The 19,636-nt window shown below is 48.2% G+C and overlaps 1 protein-coding gene across 2 annotated transcripts in view; it reads right to left on the reverse strand.

Moving 5' to 3' along the window:
- The window catches only part of PRPF39 (pre-mRNA processing factor 39), a 508,214-nt gene that overhangs the window by 78,240 nt on the left and 410,338 nt on the right, over positions 1–19,636 (reverse strand). For both annotated transcript variants that reach the window (XM_086937261.1, XM_086937262.1), the window contains one exon: positions 13,495–13,569. In XM_086937261.1, coding sequence (XP_086793387.1) covers positions 13,495–13,569 — 75 coding nt within the window. The remainder of the gene's footprint in view (positions 1–13,494; positions 13,570–19,636) is intronic.

Genomic DNA, 19,636 nt, shown 5'->3' on the forward strand with positions numbered 1-19,636 from the left:
TGCTACGCAGACCTCGGTATAACAGGATATGCATTCGGGCCTAGCTAGAACAACTCAGTGGGATAATGCACCTGCTACAGAGAACTCGGTATAACAGGATATGGATTCGGCCTAGAGAGCAGCTCAGTTGATAATGCGCCTGCTACAGAGAACTCGGTATAACAGGATATGCATTCGGGCCTAGCTAGAACAACTCAGTGGGATAATGCACCTGCTACAGAGAACTCGGTACAACAGGATATGGATTCGGCTTAGAGAGAGCAGCTCAGTTGGATAATGCGCCTGCTACAGAGAACTCGGTATAACAGGATATGCATTCGGGTCTAGCTAGAACAACTTAGTGGGATAATGCACCTGCTACAGAGAACTCGGTATAACAGTACATGGATTGGGCCTAGAACAACTCAGTGAGATTAGGCGCCTGCTACAGAGAATTCGGTATGACCGGACATGGACTCGAGAATGACCAACTCAGCATTTCACCTTTCCGACTATAGTAATATTCCTTATCCGTAAATAAAAGACGAAGACTCTAACGACATACGATCACTTTCAAATCGGAGAGAAGTCACAGGTTTATTTAAAAGAATAAGGACTTCGTTAGTATAAAACTAATACTTTGGAACAACAAGTATATGTGGATCGCTTTGCAGTGAATTAAAATAAAAAGTACACAAAGATTGCAGCCAAACTAGAATACCTTAACTGAATTTGTATTAAATTCTACCGAGATAGCAGCCGAACATGAATACGACCGATACCTACGGGTCAAGCTAGCGCTATATAAGACTTAAAATAAATCAATAAATCTATCCATCGGCACTCTCGCCATTCATCAATCTGTATCTATTCATTCAACCATCAACCCATCCATTCGTCCACATAATCGTTCATCCATCTGTCCAGCCATCCTTCTATCACGTGCTCCGCCCATCCATCCGGTATTTGATCTGCGCATCCATCTATCCATTAAAACACACAGCCATTCATTCCACCATCATTCCATTCCCCCGGCATTCACCGGCACGTACTGCAAACTCTCCTCCCAGAAAAATAATGCTCGGGGGTTCAGCGCAGAGGTTCCCCCCTGCAGACGTGCGGCTCCCCACGTGGTGAAACAACCCTGTTCTCTCTCTCTCTCAGCATCGTGCGTTAATTCGCAGCATATGCGGCATATGCATGAGGGGGAACGGCGCGGGTCTGCCGGGTGCTGAGACACCCACTGATTCCCGGCTGCCGGCGACCTTTCACCCAGTGAACCCTGCACAGACAAAGGACCAAGGAGGGAGAGGCTGACTCAGAGAATCACCATTTGGACCAGAATACCTAGATATCAGACCACGGGACGTCTCGTCCATTATTTCAGTAATAAACACAATTAATATACACTAGTCGACGCATTTCAACAGCATGTAGGACGTTCGTCCCACACAAATGCGTCAACGCGCGAGTGCCATGTTTGTTCTAAAGTCGAAACTCGAAACAAACTTTCAACTTGTCAGACAACGGCGCGTAGTAAGTCACAAAGCGGGGGCCCCAGGGGTGCAGAGTCCGGAGTGGCGGTAAGTGGAGCTTAGTTGTAGGGGGAGAAGGGGTGGCGGGTGTCTCGGTGCGCGTGTGTGTGTGTGTGTGTGTGTGTGTGTGTGTGTGTGTGTGTGTGTGTGTGTGTGTGTGTGTGTGTGTGTGTGTGTACGCGTGTGTGTGTGTGTGTGTACGCGCGTGTGTGTGTGTGTGTACGCGCGTGTGTGTGTGTGTACGCGCGTGTGTGTGTGTACGCGCGTGTGTGTGTGTGTGTTTGTATGTATGTGTGTGTTTGTATGTGTGTGTGTGTGTATGTGTGTGTGTGTGTGTGTGTTTGTATGTGTGTGTGTGTGTGTGTGTATGTGTGTGTGTGTGTGTGTGTGTGTGTGTGTGTGTGTGTGTATGTGTGCGGCGGCGGGAGAGGGTGTCTCTATGTGTGCGTTCGTATATGTGCGCATGTGTGCGTCTGTGTGTGTGTGCATGCGTGTGTGTGCATGCGTGTGGGGGAGGTGTGGCCGTGTGTGTTGGAGCTACCCAGGAGACAGGAGATGTGCACACGCCCGCGCAGCCCGCTCCGATCCGATTATGGGCGTGGCCATCTCTAGTCTCCTGGGAAGCTGAGCCGGTGACAATAGGTCTATGGCGAGACCGCGCTTTCGCGCAGTAATCGCCACAAGACCTAAAAATGGCTTACCTGGTCACTCGTACTGGCAAATATTGGACTGGCCAGCACAGGGGCATATTTGCTCACACACTTATTATTTGTTTGGTTTGTTGATTGTCTTTTTTGTTTTCCATAACATAGTGGTACAGTACAACAATGATTTTTGCAGTGTACAATATTCACTTATGAAAGATAAAAAATATACATTAGCAATTTAGTTTTTTTTTTTTTTTTTTAAAACCTTTATTTACAAATGCACAATACACAGCGTCTGCCTACAACCCCGCAGGGCCGGCCGCTATGACAAAAACAGGCTGAGCGAAAAGTGCAATACGAGGCAGTACGTTGCTGGAGCAATCTATCACATCGACATTATCGGCAAGAGCGTAATATCATACAATTAGGATAAGAAAGGTTTAATTTTATGTTTTTGTCGAAGAGAACACAAACAACAAACACATGGTATCATATTGGCAAGGGTTGCTGGAGGTGGGAGGGGGGGAATGGATGATGGAGAAACAACGAGGGCATGGGGGGGGTGGCGCGCACAAGAGAGCAAAGAATGTGGCGAGTAGAGGAAAGGAACGTAAATCACGGAAAGGAGGGGAGAGGGACTTCGTAGTCAAGTGGGGGGGAACAAATGTCTCCACGGTATGTATTCCAGGGGGCCCAAACTCTGGACCACTTCCCCGGACGCCCCCGGGCCTCATATACCGTCTTCTCTCGGAACATGGACCAGTCCATGTTCTCTTTCCAGTCACTTAACACCGGCGGTCTAGGGGAGCCCCAGAGCTGCGCAACATCCCTCTTCGCAATCATATTGCCTAGGGTGACCCAAAGTGTCTGGGCAGCAGTGCAGTCCGTCGGTTCCCACACATTCAACAGACAACGACGCGCCTCAGGAAGCAATGGGACCCCTATGACACGGCTCATAACGTCATGCACCCTAGACCAGTACGCTACAATCATTGGACATTCCCACAGAACATGAAGAAAGGTACCATCCATCCCACACCCACGCTTGCAGCGTCCGTCAGTAACCAGACCCATTCGCACCAGACGCATTCCAGTGAGATACACGCGATGGAGAATTTTCAGTTGGACAAAGCGAAATCGTGCTGGGATAGCCACCTCCTTAGGGGAGGACACAGCGGACTGCCAGTCCTCGTCGTCCAATTCGAGTCCGTCAGCAGTCCAGGCAGCCCGGAGCTTCTCGAGCTGGTCAGCTCTGTTGTTAATAAGCTTCTTATAAATCAGGGAGATGGTACTATCTGGGACGTGGCCATCTAGAACTCGATCCTCCAAGGGGGAGGACTGCGGAACGTCCGTACCGGAGGGGAAGACAGAAGACAAGGCATGTCTCACTTGCATATATCGGAAGTGCTCCCTATCATCGAGCCGGTATTCCAGCTTTAATGATTCAAAGGACTTAACCGCGCCACGCGTCCAAAGGTCCCCCACAGTACTTATCCCAATCATGTCCCATTTCTCAAACCCTTTCGTCTTCCACAGGTTGCCCAGTCGTTCCGAGTCGTACAGTGGCGTCATCTGTGTCAGTCTACCACCCCAGCCTGTGGCCACCGTAGCGTCTCGCCACGCCCGCACTGCACATTTCGTCGGGCCCGTAAGGAGTCGGAAGGGGGCCCTAGAATATAGCGCCCTATTAAAGTTACCACCGGGCAACAGCAGTTTATCTAAAGCAAAGGCAGGGGCGGGCTCCGGCGAGTAGGTAGCATGGTTGATGGCGCTCAGGTGCGAGGCCCAGTAGTATCGTCTAATATCCGGCAGCGCAATACCTCCGTCGTACCAGGAGAGAGTGAGCTTAGATAAGGCAATGCGGGCACGGCCATCCCAGATAAGTTGCCGCTGCAAACTCTCAACTTCATGGAAATAGCGGGCTGGAACGGGGTCGAAGAAATTCTGCAGGGCATAGAGGAAGCGACATCATTTTGAAGAGCGCCGCCCGGCCCAACGGAGATAAGGGCAGATCGCGCCATCGCCGAACATCCTGCTTCAGTCTGCGGAGCGGGGCATACAAGTTCCGCTCATAGCGGACCGAAGAGATCATGGATACATGGACCCCCAGATATTTAAAACCGTCAGTCGCTACCAGGATGGGAAATCTGCGCGGGAGAGGCGGTAGAGTACCAGCTATGGCATAGACACAGGACTTGGTCCAATTAATGACCAATCCCGAATTTTTACCGAAGGACGTGAGGACGTCGAATAGAACATTGAGTGACTTCTGAGGGGAAGTAAGATAAAGGAGGATGTCATCCGCATACAAGGAGACACGGTCCTCGAGGTCAGGGGACCATCGGATCCCTTTGATCGAGGGTTCCCACCGGAGCCACGCGGCAAGAGGTTTGAGTGCCAAAGCGAACAAAAGCGGAGAAAGGGGACATCCTTGACGCGTGCCGCGGCCCAAGGGGAAGGGGTCCGAGCACCTTCCATTCACCGCGACCTGAGCTAGCGGCTGTTCATAAAGAAGCTTGACCCATGCGATGAAGTTAGGGCCAAAGCCAAATTTGGCGAGGGCTGCCCATAGGTAGGGCCATTCAATGGTGTCAAATGCCATCGTGGCGTCAAGGGAGGCGATCACTGCTGGCTCGGCGAGAATAGAAGCTCTCGCGAGAACACTGTGGAGCCTACGCAAATTAAGAGCAGTGTTCCTGTGAGGGATGAAACCGGATTGATCCGGGTGGATCAGGTCACAAATCACAGCAAGCATCCGATTGGCCAGCACCTTAGCGAGGATTTTGGGTTCCGCATTAAGGAGGGAGATGGGGCGGTACGAGGCACATTGGTCACGAGGTTTGCCATCCTTATGTATGACCACTATGGTAGCGAGGCGCTGCTCAAGGGGGAGGCATCCAGCCTCAACCGCCTCGAGAAACATGTGACGCAGGTGGGCGGCCATCTTGTCGGGACAAAGTTTGTAAAGTTCAATGGGGAGTCCGTTAGGGCCCATCGCCTTACCCGAGCGAAGGGAACGAATTGCGAGGGCAATCTCGTCGACAGTAAAGGGGGCCTCCAGAGCGAGGCAATCCGCTTCAGACACAGTGGGCAAGGCTATGTCACGCAGGAGTAGCCTGGAGTCGGCCTCATCTCGATCACTAACAGGCGTATAAACCATACGGAAGTGGTCAACAAAACACTCAACAACCTCACCCGGATCAGAGACATTCACACCAGAATCACGAACAATGGAGGGAACAACACGACTCGCACACTCAGTCTTATCCAGCCACGCAAGAAGCTTACTAGCCTTGTCACCCACATCATACAGTCGACCAAGTTGATTGGACCGCATCAATTTAGCAGCGTCCGTGACACAGGCCTTATAGTCCGCTTGTTTCAATTCCAATTCGTGCAACAGTGCAGGCGTGTCATTCCCACCCAACTCACTTTCAAGCGCAGTGATTTCGGTTTCAAGAGCCACAACAGCCTCCCTCTTGACCCTACGCTCAGCAGCAATGAGTGACAAAGCGGAGCCCCGAATAACCGTCTTGAAGGCCTCCCAGAGAACAGTGGGGGAGGTGACTGAGCCCAAATTATCAGAAAAATAGCAATCTATTGCCTTAATCACATCGGAGCGGAGCCGGGGGTTTTTAAAATGCCAGGGCGGGATCGGGGGAACTCTATTGCCAGGCAGACTACCCACAGAAATCGTAATCAGAAGGGGAGAGTGGTCCGAGATACCCCGGGGAAGATGCCGAACCTCACGAACAGTGGACAAAGTGGAGGCTAACATAAGAAAATAATCGATACGGGTGAGGCTGCCGTGCGCTCCAGAGTGAAAGGTGTATTGTTGGAGAGCGGGATGCAGTGAGCGCCAGACATCCACTAGACCAAAAGTGTCAGCCATTTCACTGAGCCACATCTGGGACTGTGGCAACACTCTGGGGGGTAGTCGGTCGCAGTCGCCGGACATGACAGAATTAAAGTCCCCGCCCAGGACCAACAAGCCATCTGGCAGCCCAAGGAGAGTCCTGCCTAAATCAGCATAAGTGGTAGCTTGCAGTCCCGGGGGGATATAGACAACAACAAACACTACCTGTTTACCCTCCCACCTCCCAGAGACAGCAGCATACCGCCCACGCCCGTCAAGGACAACATCATCAATAGCAAGAGCAAGGGAAGACTTCACCATAATACCCACACCCCGGGAACCCGAGGTGAAACCCGCATGTGCAACCAGTCGATAACCCCGGCGGTCTAAGGCCTTGCAGGCATTGCCAATCAAGTGGGTCTCCTGAAGGAACACAACATCAGGGGCGTGGCGCCTCAAGAATTGCAGTACAATGCCCCGCTTAATCCTGTCGCCCAGACCATTTACGTTCCAAGAAAGAATCCGCATTTCACCCCCCCCCCCATTACGGCAAAAACACTCCACACCCACCCCCCAGCAGCACCCACTATGTACAGTAATTGCAAGACATGAAATACCATGAAACAGAGAACAGAACAAAGTAAACGAAACACAACCCAGTCCCCAAACACCAACCCCAGAACCCAAACCCGTTACAACACCCCCCTCCCTGCACCCCTGCTGACTAAAAAGCCACCCCCAACTGCAGTGTGCCTGTCGCCCCATACTTCTACACAAAGAACCCCCTGAGGAGGAAGGGAGAAATCACCCGTTACCGCACCGCCACGGGCAGAGTCATTCGAGAATAAGTCAATATGTACAATACGTTGCACAGTCTCAATCGAAACCTCCAGGGCATCTGTTACTCCTGGGCCGCTGCACCACCTTCCGCACCACCAGGGCCTCCGCTCCCAAAGTCCTCTGCCGGCAACGAGTCCAACCAGTCGGCTGCACGTTCAGGTTGATCAAAGAAATAGGCACGTTCCCGATATTCGATCCGGAGCCGAGCTGGAAACAGCATGGCATATTTCAGACCCCGGTCCCTTAGGCGACGCTTCACTCCGAGGAAACCGGATCTTTGCCGCTGCACTTGAGGAGTGAAGTCAGGATATATTGAGACGGAGGCATTGTCATACTTTAGGGGACCATGTTTACGGGCGGCCTGGAGGATAGCATCTCTGTCCCGGTAGTGAAAGAGCCTGGCAATGATAGGTCTCGGCGAGTTCCCCGGCTTCACTTGGCCTCCGGGAAAACGATAGGCACGCTCTACGGCAAAGAACTTACTGAGTCCTGCCGGAGCCAGTCGGGCGACTATCAGTTCCTCGACCAAAAGGTCAGTCGCTACCGCACCATCGCCTTCCGGCACTCCGACAAGGCGTATGTTGTTTCGCCTGGCCCTGTTGTCATAGTCCTCCATCCGCCTGAGCAGTAGGTCGTGCGATGCACGCAGATTGCCAATTTCGGATTGCGCCTCAGCCATATCGTTCACCAGGCTCGACGTTTTGAGATCCAGTGCCTTGACCCGCTCATTCGTTTTGGCCAGGTCGGCCCGAATCAGAGTCACATCCACCGCCACCGTATCTATTTTGGTCACTACGGCTTCGAACTGTTGGCCCATGTCAGCCTTGAGTCCAGTAATGGCAGCCATAAGGTCTTGAAGCGACACTTCCGCCACAGACGATGTGTCCGTTTGAAGTCCTTCAGCACCCAAGCATACGGCCCCGGGGGAGCCTCTCGGCTGGGTGTAGCGTTCAATCATGTTCGTCTGGATCGTTCCCCCCCGGGACGCAGCCTTCCGACGTCTTTCGGCCTCCGCTTTCGTCGCCATCTCGCAATCAGAGACTGCCGGTTAGCAAGGGAAGTGGCGGGCAGGTAGAAAAGTCTCGAAACTCCGATGCGCCACTGAGACAGAGGTGTCGCGGCCTCTTTACCAGTCCAACGGAGGAGCGTGCAGACTGAGGGGGCAGCAGGCAAGGCCGAGTAGGAGGAGACAGGAACAAAGGGAAGGAAACCGAAAGTGAAAGCAATACACCTCCGGCTGGCCAGATGCCAGGCAGCCGTTGTTGTTCAATTACAGGTCGGCCACAGTGGGCAGCCGAGTCCCCGGTCGCGCCCGTGGGCAGGCCAGAAAGTTGCAAGTTGCAGAAAAGTGGTCCCCAAGGTCCGATTTCGACCGGAAAAGGATCAGTAGCATCAGCGAAGATAGCGCTGCAAAAGCCCGTCGAAATGACCAGGATAGGTGAAGGATAAATAAAGGAGGACGGCGCGGGTCTCGGGAGCTCTCTGCTCACGCGACCATCTTGGATGCCCGCGTAGCTCCTCCTCCCCCGCAATTTAGTTTTTAAACACAATCCGATAGCTAGCGCACTAGAAAGGGAAATGAAAACGGTTAAGAGAATGATCCGTTTCACTGGTCTTTCTACGTTGCAACAAATCTACAATGACCTCTGTGCTTTTTGCATTTTGCCACTGTCATTACACATCCTCATGTTTAATTCGTAGATCAATATTTACGTCTAAACAACAACTTAAAATTTTTCAAGTTACAACAATATTCAAGAGCATCCCCCACATATGTACACGTTATAGAAACACAGAATATTATGCACTGTCTCTCTCCCTGGTCAGAACCTTATCCCGTTCCAATGAATCGTCATGAATTTCTCAGTAGACATCCCAGAGAAGCATCAAATACAGCCCATCTCTAACTTTGTACAGCCCCTGGCCCTCCTTGTTGTGAGGATAAGAGTTCGAATTAGAGATGTAGCTTGAGCTGCAGTGTCGTGAGGATTGTACTACAACTATCCGAAAGTGGGAACTTTCGCAAACCCAGTGTATCCTCCCTCCAGAGGGACACTCCCTCGGCCGATGCCCAGTTCCGCATAGAGCAGGCCCAGGCTATAAACACGGGAGTCTTCCATGACTTCTAACGTCTTGTAATGAGTCTTTTTGCCACTACAAAGCCCAAATCTATAAACCTACTCATTGGCCTGTGTGCTTTGCCCAGAGGAAAGAGTCCCAGTAAACAGGATTTCCAAGAGTGTTGAAGCTGCCTATCTGTGCAGTCTGCCAGGTGCTCTATCACCTTATCCCAGAATTGCTGGATCTTATGACAGGCCCAGAGCAAGTGTATAATGTCTACATTTAAGAGAGTGCAACTGGAACAGTGAGAGTCTGATCTATGGAAATATCTGTTAATTTTTTCCGGGGTGAGATAAGCACGGTTTATTATATAAAACTATCACTTGAAACCTTGAAATGAAATGAAAATCATATTTATTGAGCGCTAGCAGCACCCCTGAGGCGTCCAGGCGCTAAAAACTACCATCAGTGCTCAGAGAGAAGAAGAGGGGTGAGGCAACACTATTGATTGAACAAAAAAGTTTTAAGTTTCTTGCGGAAGCTCAAAAGGTTAGAGTCTGATCTAAGATGAAGTGGTAAGGTGTTCCATATTTTCGGGGCTTTATATGCGAAGGATTGACCTCCGGCCCTCGCTCTATGAATTCTTGGCATTTGGGCTAGGAAGGCGTGTGAAGATCTGAGAGCTTTGGTGGGTTCGTATGGCGATACCAGGGAGTGGTTGATCTCTGGGCCTAATTTCCAGTACGCCTGATGTGCAATGCACAGAGATTTAAACTTGACTCTCTCCCTGAAGGGGAGCCAGTGTAATGCTCTTAAGCCAGGTTGTATTGAAGTTCTCCAAGGGGTGCCAAGTAAGGTGCGAGCTGCACAATTCTGAGTACGTTGTAGTTTTTGTAGGGTGTATTCCGGCGCCCCAAGGTACAGAGCATTGTTAAAATCTAGGCGAGATTGAATTAAGCCCTGAATGACTATCTGTCTTGCCTCAACGGGGAGAAGTGGCAGGATTTTTTTTACCATCCTTAGGAGGCCAAAACAGGTCGCAGAGACTTTAGTTACCTGCATGTCCAACGTCAACTTTTTATCTATCCACACCCCCAGGCTTTTGATGTTATCTCTAGGGGTGGGAGCTGTGCCCATGCTCAGAGGCCATGACAGTTCCAAAGTGGAGAGAGTTGGAGAGCCTAGAAGCATCAGCTCAGTTTTATCGTTGTTGAGCTTCAGACTTGATTTAGTCATCCAGCTCTTGACGTGCTAGAGACAAGTTGTTCGGTTAGACTGCGGTAGTGGGTTACTCCTTTGTGCGAGAGACCACTAGCTGGGTATCATCCGCATAGGTGATGATGTTAATACCATGCGGACGTAATATTCCAGCCAGCGGTCTCATGTAGGCATTAAAGAGCGTAGGGCTCAGTGAAGAGCCCTGCGGTACCCCACATCCCAGAGGCTTACTCGAAGAGACCGATGTGCCTTCAAAGACCCAGAAGGTTCGGTCTGATAGGAAAGACCTAAACCACTCCAGGGCTTCTCCCGAGATTCCCATATCGAGGAGGCAGTCCAGAAGAATTTTATGGTTGACCGTATCGAAGGCGGCGCTCAGATCAAGGAGGATCACTGCCACTGACCCTCCCTGATCGAGTATCCGCCTAGTCTCTTCGGTCACTGCCAACAAGGCTGTCTCCGTGCCGTGTTTTGGGCGAAAGCCAGTCTGGGAGGTGTCGAGCAGATGGTTATGCTCGAAGAACTGAGTTACACTGATGTTGATTTGTTTCTCTAAGATCTTGGTAGCCCAGGGAAGCAGTGTTATCGGGCAAATAGTTGTTAACATTAGTTGGATCGAGGGTGTTTTTTTTTTTAACAATGCTCGGACCATGGCGTGTTTCCAGAACTGTGGAACTATCCTACTCGTGATGGAAGAATTCAACAGCTCCATTAGATTGGGAAGAATGGCTTTATTGACTGGGGTCAGCATCTCAGAGGGGGCAGGGTCACAGGGTGAGCCTGATTTGATTTGATTTATTAAGGTCTCAAGAGTGTCGAGGTGCAGCATTGGGAAGTGGTCCAGAGATGTGTTATGGAGGGAGACCGCTGATGTAGTCAGTGGATTAGGTTTTTGCGGGGACAAATCTGTTTCTGGGTCAGAGAAGGAAAGATAGAATGTGCTTACTTTTAGAAAAAAGGCAGGGGCCAATTCCTCACATCGAGAGGATGAGTTGTCATTGCCTGATGACTGTGATGGCAGCCTGGTCAGTGTTTTCACAATCTGATAAATTTCTTTAGGCTTGGATTTTGCCAATTTAATCTTTTCCGTATAATGTGTGGATTGTTTATCTCTAATTTCGTTTTTGTAATTCCTAATGGCTTCTCTGTAGGTCGCTTTGTCCGTTGCGTTCCGTGGTACTCGTGTAGGGCTCTCTAATACCATTTTCCATTCTACCTCTGTGAGAAATGGAAGCAGGATATGGCCCGCTCATTTACACAGTGGGTTCAGACCCATTGCTGTGTGCTGTTGAAAGGCGTCTGCAAACCATCGAATTAGGTGGCTACCCTTCCCCATCACATGAATATATTGAATGTCTCCCCATTTGCTGTGTAAGTATAAAACCCAGGAAGTATGTAGCATGAAGTGTCCTGGGTGTATGACCTCTTCTTGCACCAATGCATTGAAAGGCATCAGGCTGCAGGTTTGCTTACACAGTTATGCCCACACACGTAGCATAGTGCATCCTGTCTTATGGCCGTAAGGCCTGCTGTAGGGGTGACCTATCTATCCTGCAGGTAGGGTCTGTCGGCATGGAACACAGGGATGTGTATCATGTTGTGTTTTAACTTTTGTCTGCACCAAGAGAGCCAGCCTTCAGAAGCAGTCCGCACTGTTTTGGTCAGGGGTCCCTTAATGTGGCACAATACATGCTGCAGCTCTTAGGGACGGACCCTTTTTAGTCTTCTTGCCCTCGGTAGCAGGGGTACAGTTTACGAGGGACGTACAGGGAGTACTAAAGGTACTGCCAATTGAAGAAACAACTGTACAGTTGTCAATGTTATTTATAAAGCGCAAACAATCATCCCCAATGGAATATCACAGCGCTGTCCTGACAGTAGTGAGTAGTTAACAGATAACAGAGTGAAGATTATGTTTAGTCAGATTTTGGAAAAATAAATGTTTTTAATTGCTTCCTGAAGGACAAATAACAGTCTGTTAGTCTGAGTTCCTGCGGCAGCTTGTTCCAGTTGTTTGGCGCCATGTGGAAGAACGCCCGTCCACCCATCCTAGCTGTTTTCACGCGAGTGTTACTTGCTCTAGCAGCCGTACGGGAACGCAGGTTCCTCATAGGAGCATAGAATCCGATTTTATTTTTTAGGATGCGAGGGCCCGTGTTGTGCAATGCTCTATGCGTTATGCACATTAGTTTGAAGATAGCTCTCTGTCTCATTGGTAGCCAGTGAAGCTCACACAGGCAGCTTTTGGCTGGGTCGCACTTTCTTTTATTGCAAATTGCCTTTGCTGCAGCGTTCTGTACGACTTGTAGTTTCGCGAACAGATAGTCCGCCATTCCCACAAAAAGAGATCTGGCACTGGAGACCGGGTTAACAGGAACCCAGTGCACTTCCTGTCAATATTGCATCAAATATCAGGCAAAAAGTGGGGGTGAACATATCAAAAAGGGGAACTTTCCTACGGGAATTGTTAAGCTGTGCCTGCACTGTGTGAAGTGCCCTGGCTGTGGGAGGAAGGTGGCTACCTCAGAACCACTTAATGTTTGTGCGGTCGGTTTACCAGTCTCACATTTAACCAAGGATTGCAAATTCTGCCGAAAGATATCCAAAAGGATACTTAAAGGCAGAGAAGGGATCCGCCTCAAAGGAAATCTTAAAGAGATCAAGACAAAGACCAGACCCCTCAGTCAAAGAAGTCTCAAAGATGAAGATCTAGGGAGAAGATGCAACATCACCATAATTGCCTTTCAGGCCACTCCCACCACACTCCGAATCACGACTGAAGTAAGCTTTGATGTTGAAGCTCAGCAATATACCAATGTGCTTGCTGTCAGTTTAGCATCACTGCTGTATTAACAGCACTGAGACAAAAGACATCTTAACATTAAAGGAGAAGTCCTGCAAGCTCTCTGTGTTAAAATATTTATCATCCTATCCATGGGATTCAAGGCATTAGACCTCAAAGCATCCCTCTCCTCATACTTCAACATATAAAATTTCACTTTGATAGTCTGTTGCACAGCACTGAAGTGCTCATGCTGCAATGCTGCCCTAAATGTTATAGAAAAGTGTGGGGGAAAAACCTAGCTTCTGGTGACTTGAGGCTTTCGTAAGCATTTGGAAATCAACATCTTAGCACCCCCAACAGTTATATTTAATATATTGAAATTTAAGTGTTACGAGGACTCTGAACCCAGGAGGGAATATTGGACGTTTATGGCCATAAGGGAAGACCCTAAATTCACTTTCACATACAAAGAATGAAGTTGGTTATTGGCAATACCAAATTCCCAAGCATTTATATAGTGAGAAAACATGCTTTCACACCATTTATGTTTGTCATACAATCAAATTGGCATACCCATTCTCGGCTTTTCTTTTTAAAGCATCTTGCTCTTGTAGAAGCTTTTGATGTTCATCATAGGCTGTCAGAAGTCTGCAGAAAAAAAACCATTTAATGAAAATGTTTTGGTTTCAAACAGCATCAATCTGCAAAATACAATTTTATCAGCTACTAGAAAGGAAATTTAAGAAACTTGTTATGATAACATTTAATTTACATTGTGTCAATTTTATTGAAATTTATTCATTTTAATAAGGAAAACATTTTAAAGTGTTTTAATTCTGTTTATTTATTCGAGTGCTTGTGGATACACAGTATTTTTTGTTTTTTCGTCTGGTGCGTAAACGAATAAATCAGAAGGTTTTCCGACGCTTGAGCTGGCCACATACAGTTGTCCATGTGAGAAGCACGAATTCTCCAAATCTAGTCCACACACTTGCAGCGATTGTCCTTGTGCTTTGTTGATGGTCATTGCAAAAGTGAGTCTCACCGGAAACTGTAAACGTTCAGTATTGGAAAGATTATGAGGGCCCTGGGGGCCGATATTGAACACATTTTTCTTTTTTGCCAGAAGCCTTTGCGGGAGTGTACGCAACAGCCTTTAACAATTATTTTTATTTTATATTAAAAAAATTGTTTTAATTTTTTTGCCAAAAACCTTCGCAGGAGTGTACTCAACAACTTACCAAAGTTTCATGCCGATCGGATGAATGGTGTAGTAATGCATAAAGGACAAACAGACATACTTTCGTTTTCATATATATAGAAGATATGTAAAGCGTGAAGGCTCGCTTTTCAATTGTGTTTTGCTTGTAACTGTAAAGTCATCAATATCCAGGAAAAAAACCAAGCAAACTTCAAACGCTGATTTGCGGACAGTGACTCGTGCTTCTATTGCTCGTAAAAAATATCATATTACGTTTTCCTTTTCATCACCTAACCGAAACTGGGCTGCTGCACTACTTCTCTTGGATCTCTCGGCTGCCTTTGACACTCTAATACAAAGACTCTACCAAGGAGGAATAGAGAGGACTACCCTCGACTGGATCAAATCCTACCATATGAACATAACAAATGTCATCCATACTGTCCCTTTCTCGTCCAAACTGTACTTCACAAAAGTAGGGGTCCCTCAAGGCTCTATCACTCACCCATGCTTTTCAATATCTACATGAAGTCATTACCGGCACTGATCAATCAATTTCACCTCACATGTTATAACTATGCAGATGACACACAAATACTCCTTAAACTGGAAAGCTCAAAAGACATCGGAAACTCACAAATTTTCTGTTTCCTCCATGCCGTTGATTAGCGGACGACATGGAACCATCTCAAATTCAATGCTTCCAAAACAGAAATACTCGCATGTGGTGACTGAAAAAATTACGACCCACTCGCAACCTGGCCTGACTATCTGGGAGCACCGCTTTAAGTTTCGTAGGAAGTAAGAAACCTCTGAATTACCATGGACACAAGCTATCAATGAAAGCTAAAGTGGACAAATTAGCAAGATAAAGCTTCATTACTATAAAAACTCTGCAACACATCTTCCCTCACCTGGAAATTCCACACATGGTCCTAGCTACTATCTCTCTAGTTCGGTCTAAACTCAATTACATCAATAGCCTCTACAACAGATCATTTTTACAACTATGAAAAGACTACAACGGATTCAGAAGTCTACTGCCAGACTACTCATAGATGTAAAGCCAGAAGCTGCCCTGCCTTGAAAGCCCTACGTTGGTAATCGGCTGTCTGCAAATTCACATTCCAGCTGCTTTGTATCACCCACAAAGTGATACATGGAACAGGGCCACTCTTCATCATTAATAAAACCACCAAATACATTCAACAAAGGAACCTCTGCTCTAAATTGGCACCTCGCCTCAAAATCTTATCATACCAGTAAAAACCATAGGTGGCACATCCTATTCTGTTCAAGCACCAAAACGATTGAACTCTTCCCACTCCCACCCAAAACAAGATCTACAGATAACGATCTCATCTTCAGAAGACGATTCAAGAGTTAGTTCTTCCCCACATAACCCTATACTCGAACATAAATGTACAGAATATCCCAGTGTAATTAGCATTTATTTGGATATTTGTGTATCTAAAATTGTGTATTCCTTTTATAATAATTACGGTTATAAATATATATTTGTTAATGAATGCACATATCTATGGTTATATTTTTGTATGTTTAACTTGTATGCAGGTCAATGCATAAATAAGTACATTTGTTCTCATAACTTTCTCTACAATAGCTTCACTATTAAATTATTAAAAGGAAAAGATTTAAAAATGAATAAAAACAAATATGTTGGACTTGGCCCTTCTGGCAGGTTCACCCCTAAACATTTTGCTTTTAATTGTGACCTGGTGCTAGTTATTTTTGGCTTCTGCGCACTTTCACTGTGTCCAGGGGTAAAGTGTGTGCGCACTCTGCCTGCGTGTAGTGAGAATGGCCTGCCCTCCCATAGGAATGCATGGGGAATGTATGTGTCCATGTTAGTTCCTGATGTGTGGGGAGTGCAGGATCGAGTTTGGTATGTGTGGACTTGTGAGATTGAATGCTGCGCGATGATGTGTGCGGCGTTAATGTGCCTAGTGTAGAAGTGCCACTTCTAGAAGTTGGCATGTCTGTGTAATAAAGGTGCAGTGACTGTCTGGCTTGTGATTGGCTGGAGCTGGCTGGTGTGCCTGGCTCCAGGAGTCAGGATGGGTCTGCCCCGGTGGTGAGTGGAGCGATCTGCATATTGATGGCAGGGAGGGCTGCACCTGGGACCTGAATAGGGTTGGCCTTTCCCTACACAATGCTGGCTCCACCCCCTGTGGTGCGACTGATGACCCTAGCCTGGCCAGTGAATGGTGAGAGTGGCTGAGCACAACAGAGTGCTCCAAACCCAGCTGCGTCTGGTTTTCCTCCCACCCTGCAGACACAGACAAAGGATTTTTGTGTACAAAAAGACGCTGTGACCCCTTGAAAAATGTTCTTGCTGATCCTAACTTGAGGGGGGCCTGCAGCTGTTGCTGGGCGCCAGGAGGACCACCACTGGGGACGGCCTCCCTGCCTGGAGGGCCCCTTGAGCTGGTCCCTGGGCCCAGCCTTTGCCCCCTCCTGCCTTCATTTCTGATCAGGCCTTGTTCCAGAAATTTTGGGACTGCTGTGGCCCACCAGCGCCTGGGGAGTGCTGGCCTCCCCCTCCAAAATAGCGCGTTGCGCCGCTGATGCAACAATCCCGATCTTGAGGGATTCCCTGGCATGGGTACCCCCCCTTCCCTGATTTTCAAAGCAGGTGCCCACCCTGCAGAATTGCCGCTATTTTTATATGTCCAGCCCTGCGGGTGCCACCCCGTGATCTTGCAGAGTCTTTGTTGTACCCCTGCAGGTGCCCACCCAGTCAGGGACTTTATATTTAATTATTGAGGGTGCCTACCCCTCGTTTGTGCCAAGAGAGACAAGAGAATCACCGCCGCCGGCCCGGAGATCCCCTGGAAGGCGCTGTGCCAGCTTCCATACCAAGGGCCGCGCTGCCATTGGCGGCCCCCAGTAGCAGGAAACCGGAAGCAAGGTACAAGACGACCGGACGTGGGCGGGACCAGACAATTCCTCCTTCCGCTTCCACCGGTCTGGGGAAGCCGAGCAGCGCCTCACCGACCTCCCAAACAGAAGACCGGAACAGCTGTCCAGGACACCTGGAAACAGGAGACTGGTAAGGAGGTGTCTCTGTGTTCGGGCTGGTTCCTTGAGCGGCCCCACTTGATAGCGGGCCGTTCCGACGTCAAGGGGCACAGTTTGTTTTAGGGCTCCCGAGTCCCCAGAGGGGGACTCCAACATGTGGGGTAATTTCTTTGGTGATAGAGCGGCCTCAAGAGGCAGCGGGCCGCTCCAACATTAATCTCCACATTTGGGGGCATTTGAGGGTAGAGCGGCCCCGGTTGGCAGCGTGCTGCTCCTCCAGTGGGCAGCATTTTCATCGAGCCCCCGAGGCTCCAAGGGGGCCATATTTGGTTATTCGAGCCAGAGAGGCTCCAACGAAGGGGACATTTGTGTAGTTAGAGCCCCGTGGCTCCATCATCTTTGGGGGCATTTCGGGAGGTAGAGCAGCCCCGGCTGGCAGCGGGCCGCTCCCCCAGTTGGCAGTAATTTAATCAGAGCCTACGAGACTCCCTCGTTGTTCTGGCCCTATTGTTTTTTTCAGAGCCCCAGAAGAGAGCCAGGTGGCACGCTGGTGCCAGGCTCCGTTGCCCAGCACTTAGTGGGCAGCTGCATCGTTTAAGCCTTGCGCAATCTTATTTTGCTGCCTGTGCAGCCTGCCCGGACTTTGCTGGACACAGGGAGTTTCAGCCCCTGAAGCCAGGTTGGCCTGGGGACAGTTAATGTGTTGTGCCCTTGCGTGGGGTACATGTTTATGCCTTGTGATTTTTGGCGCAAATTTGATACTTTCCTAATGTGATTTATGCAATGCTTTTTGCCTATACCTCTAAATGAGTTTATGCTTAGGAGGTTGTGTTTCCTAGTATAGTTATGCTAGTGAGTTTTTGGTTCCCTGCGTGATATTTGCCTAAGGTGTTTAGGATTGCGTAGCGTGTTCCTACCTTCTACCAGTGGTTACTGGTTGTGTGCTACATTTGCTATTCTGTGCTACAATTATTCTATGTTCTACGTTCTACAAAGTGCTATTTCTACAAAGTGCTAGTTCTACCAAGTGCTTATTCCTGACAGTGGTCCATGTGGCCCTGTCCCATGTATATAATGCCCTGTAAATTCTGCCCGTGCCAGTTGGCACAGTGTAAAGTGTGTGTTTATAATCTAATGTGTTTGGTATAATACAAAGGCTATTTTTATATATAACCTTGTGTGGAGTTTCCTTTGTGGTGGGCCTTGGGTGTTGTTGCTGGGTGAGCGCGCAAACGCTTTACACCTCACTCCGGGATAAGCCTGACTGCTCGTGCCAAGCTACCAAGGGGGTGAACAGGGCTTATCTTTGCGGGTGACTTCCTTGCCCTGACTAGAGTGGTGGTTTCTGCCTGGCTTTGGCGCAAGCCTTAGCCAACCGGAAATCGCCATTTCTAACAAAATACATTAGCTAAAAGTACAGCAACACTTAAGGCTGAGTTTATTAAACACAACTACATATATACTTTCCATGTACCTATGTATCTTTATATTTATTACTTTACTCCTAAGTCAGCATCTCCAATGCGCTACCCTATATCTCACCCTATACCTCTCTAAATATATCCTCTACTTAAACTCCGACTCATCTCAAAACCCATTTTACTACTATGATCCTCAAAATAACCCTTTCTAGACTCTTCCCCCCTCTACTGCTCCTTTCATAGTCTCAAACATTTTACTATTCAGATCTCCCTAACAAGCCTTGCTAAACCCTTCCTTCGTGTATCCCTCCTAGACTCTACCGAAACCTGATCTTTCTCCCTAATCCATTTCTAGAGTCTCTCTCCCACCCAGCTCTGCTTTACTAATCCTAAACTTTCTCCTACTGCTATGGTCTCCAAATAAACACTTTCTAGACCCTTCCATCTTCTCCATCTTTTCAATCCAACCAACCGACTCAAACGTCCACCGCTCAAATTAATTTCATATACTAATTCACCACTAATCCTTTTTGGGCTCCGAAGTAATGTTCTACTTGGCGAAAAGTGCTTCAACGCCGCATCGTCGGGGGTAGTAACTGCTATATAAATACAATTACAATTATTTCAATCCTTACTCAATGAGGGCATTGGTGTAGAGGGGACCTTGTTAGCTCTATATTAGAGCACATGCAAAACAAGCTACAGAGGTTCAACCCAATATATATTTCACTCGCAATTGCTTTGTTGTGCCCCTAGTGGCAGCATGACGTACAGACAATTATAATATTTGTACAAAATAAAAGCAGCATGTGGGCATCATCAGTGAGCTGTACTATAATCTGATGATAACAGGACACCCACAATGCATCTGTTTTGGCACCACTAGCACATACAACAGCAGTGCTTTGAAAAAAAGTCATGCATGTTGTCTTCCTGTCTTTGATATGTTAGACTAGCTAGCATGTTAATCTGCGAAATAAGCCAAGCAACAAATATAATAAAATTAGGTGGCAACCCTATTCCCCTCCCCAAAAAATAAATCTGGTTTGAA

This window comes from Lissotriton vulgaris, chromosome 9 (assembly GCF_964263255.1).
Source record: "Lissotriton vulgaris chromosome 9, aLisVul1.2, whole genome shotgun sequence".
NCBI lineage: Eukaryota > Metazoa > Chordata > Amphibia > Caudata > Salamandridae > Lissotriton > Lissotriton vulgaris.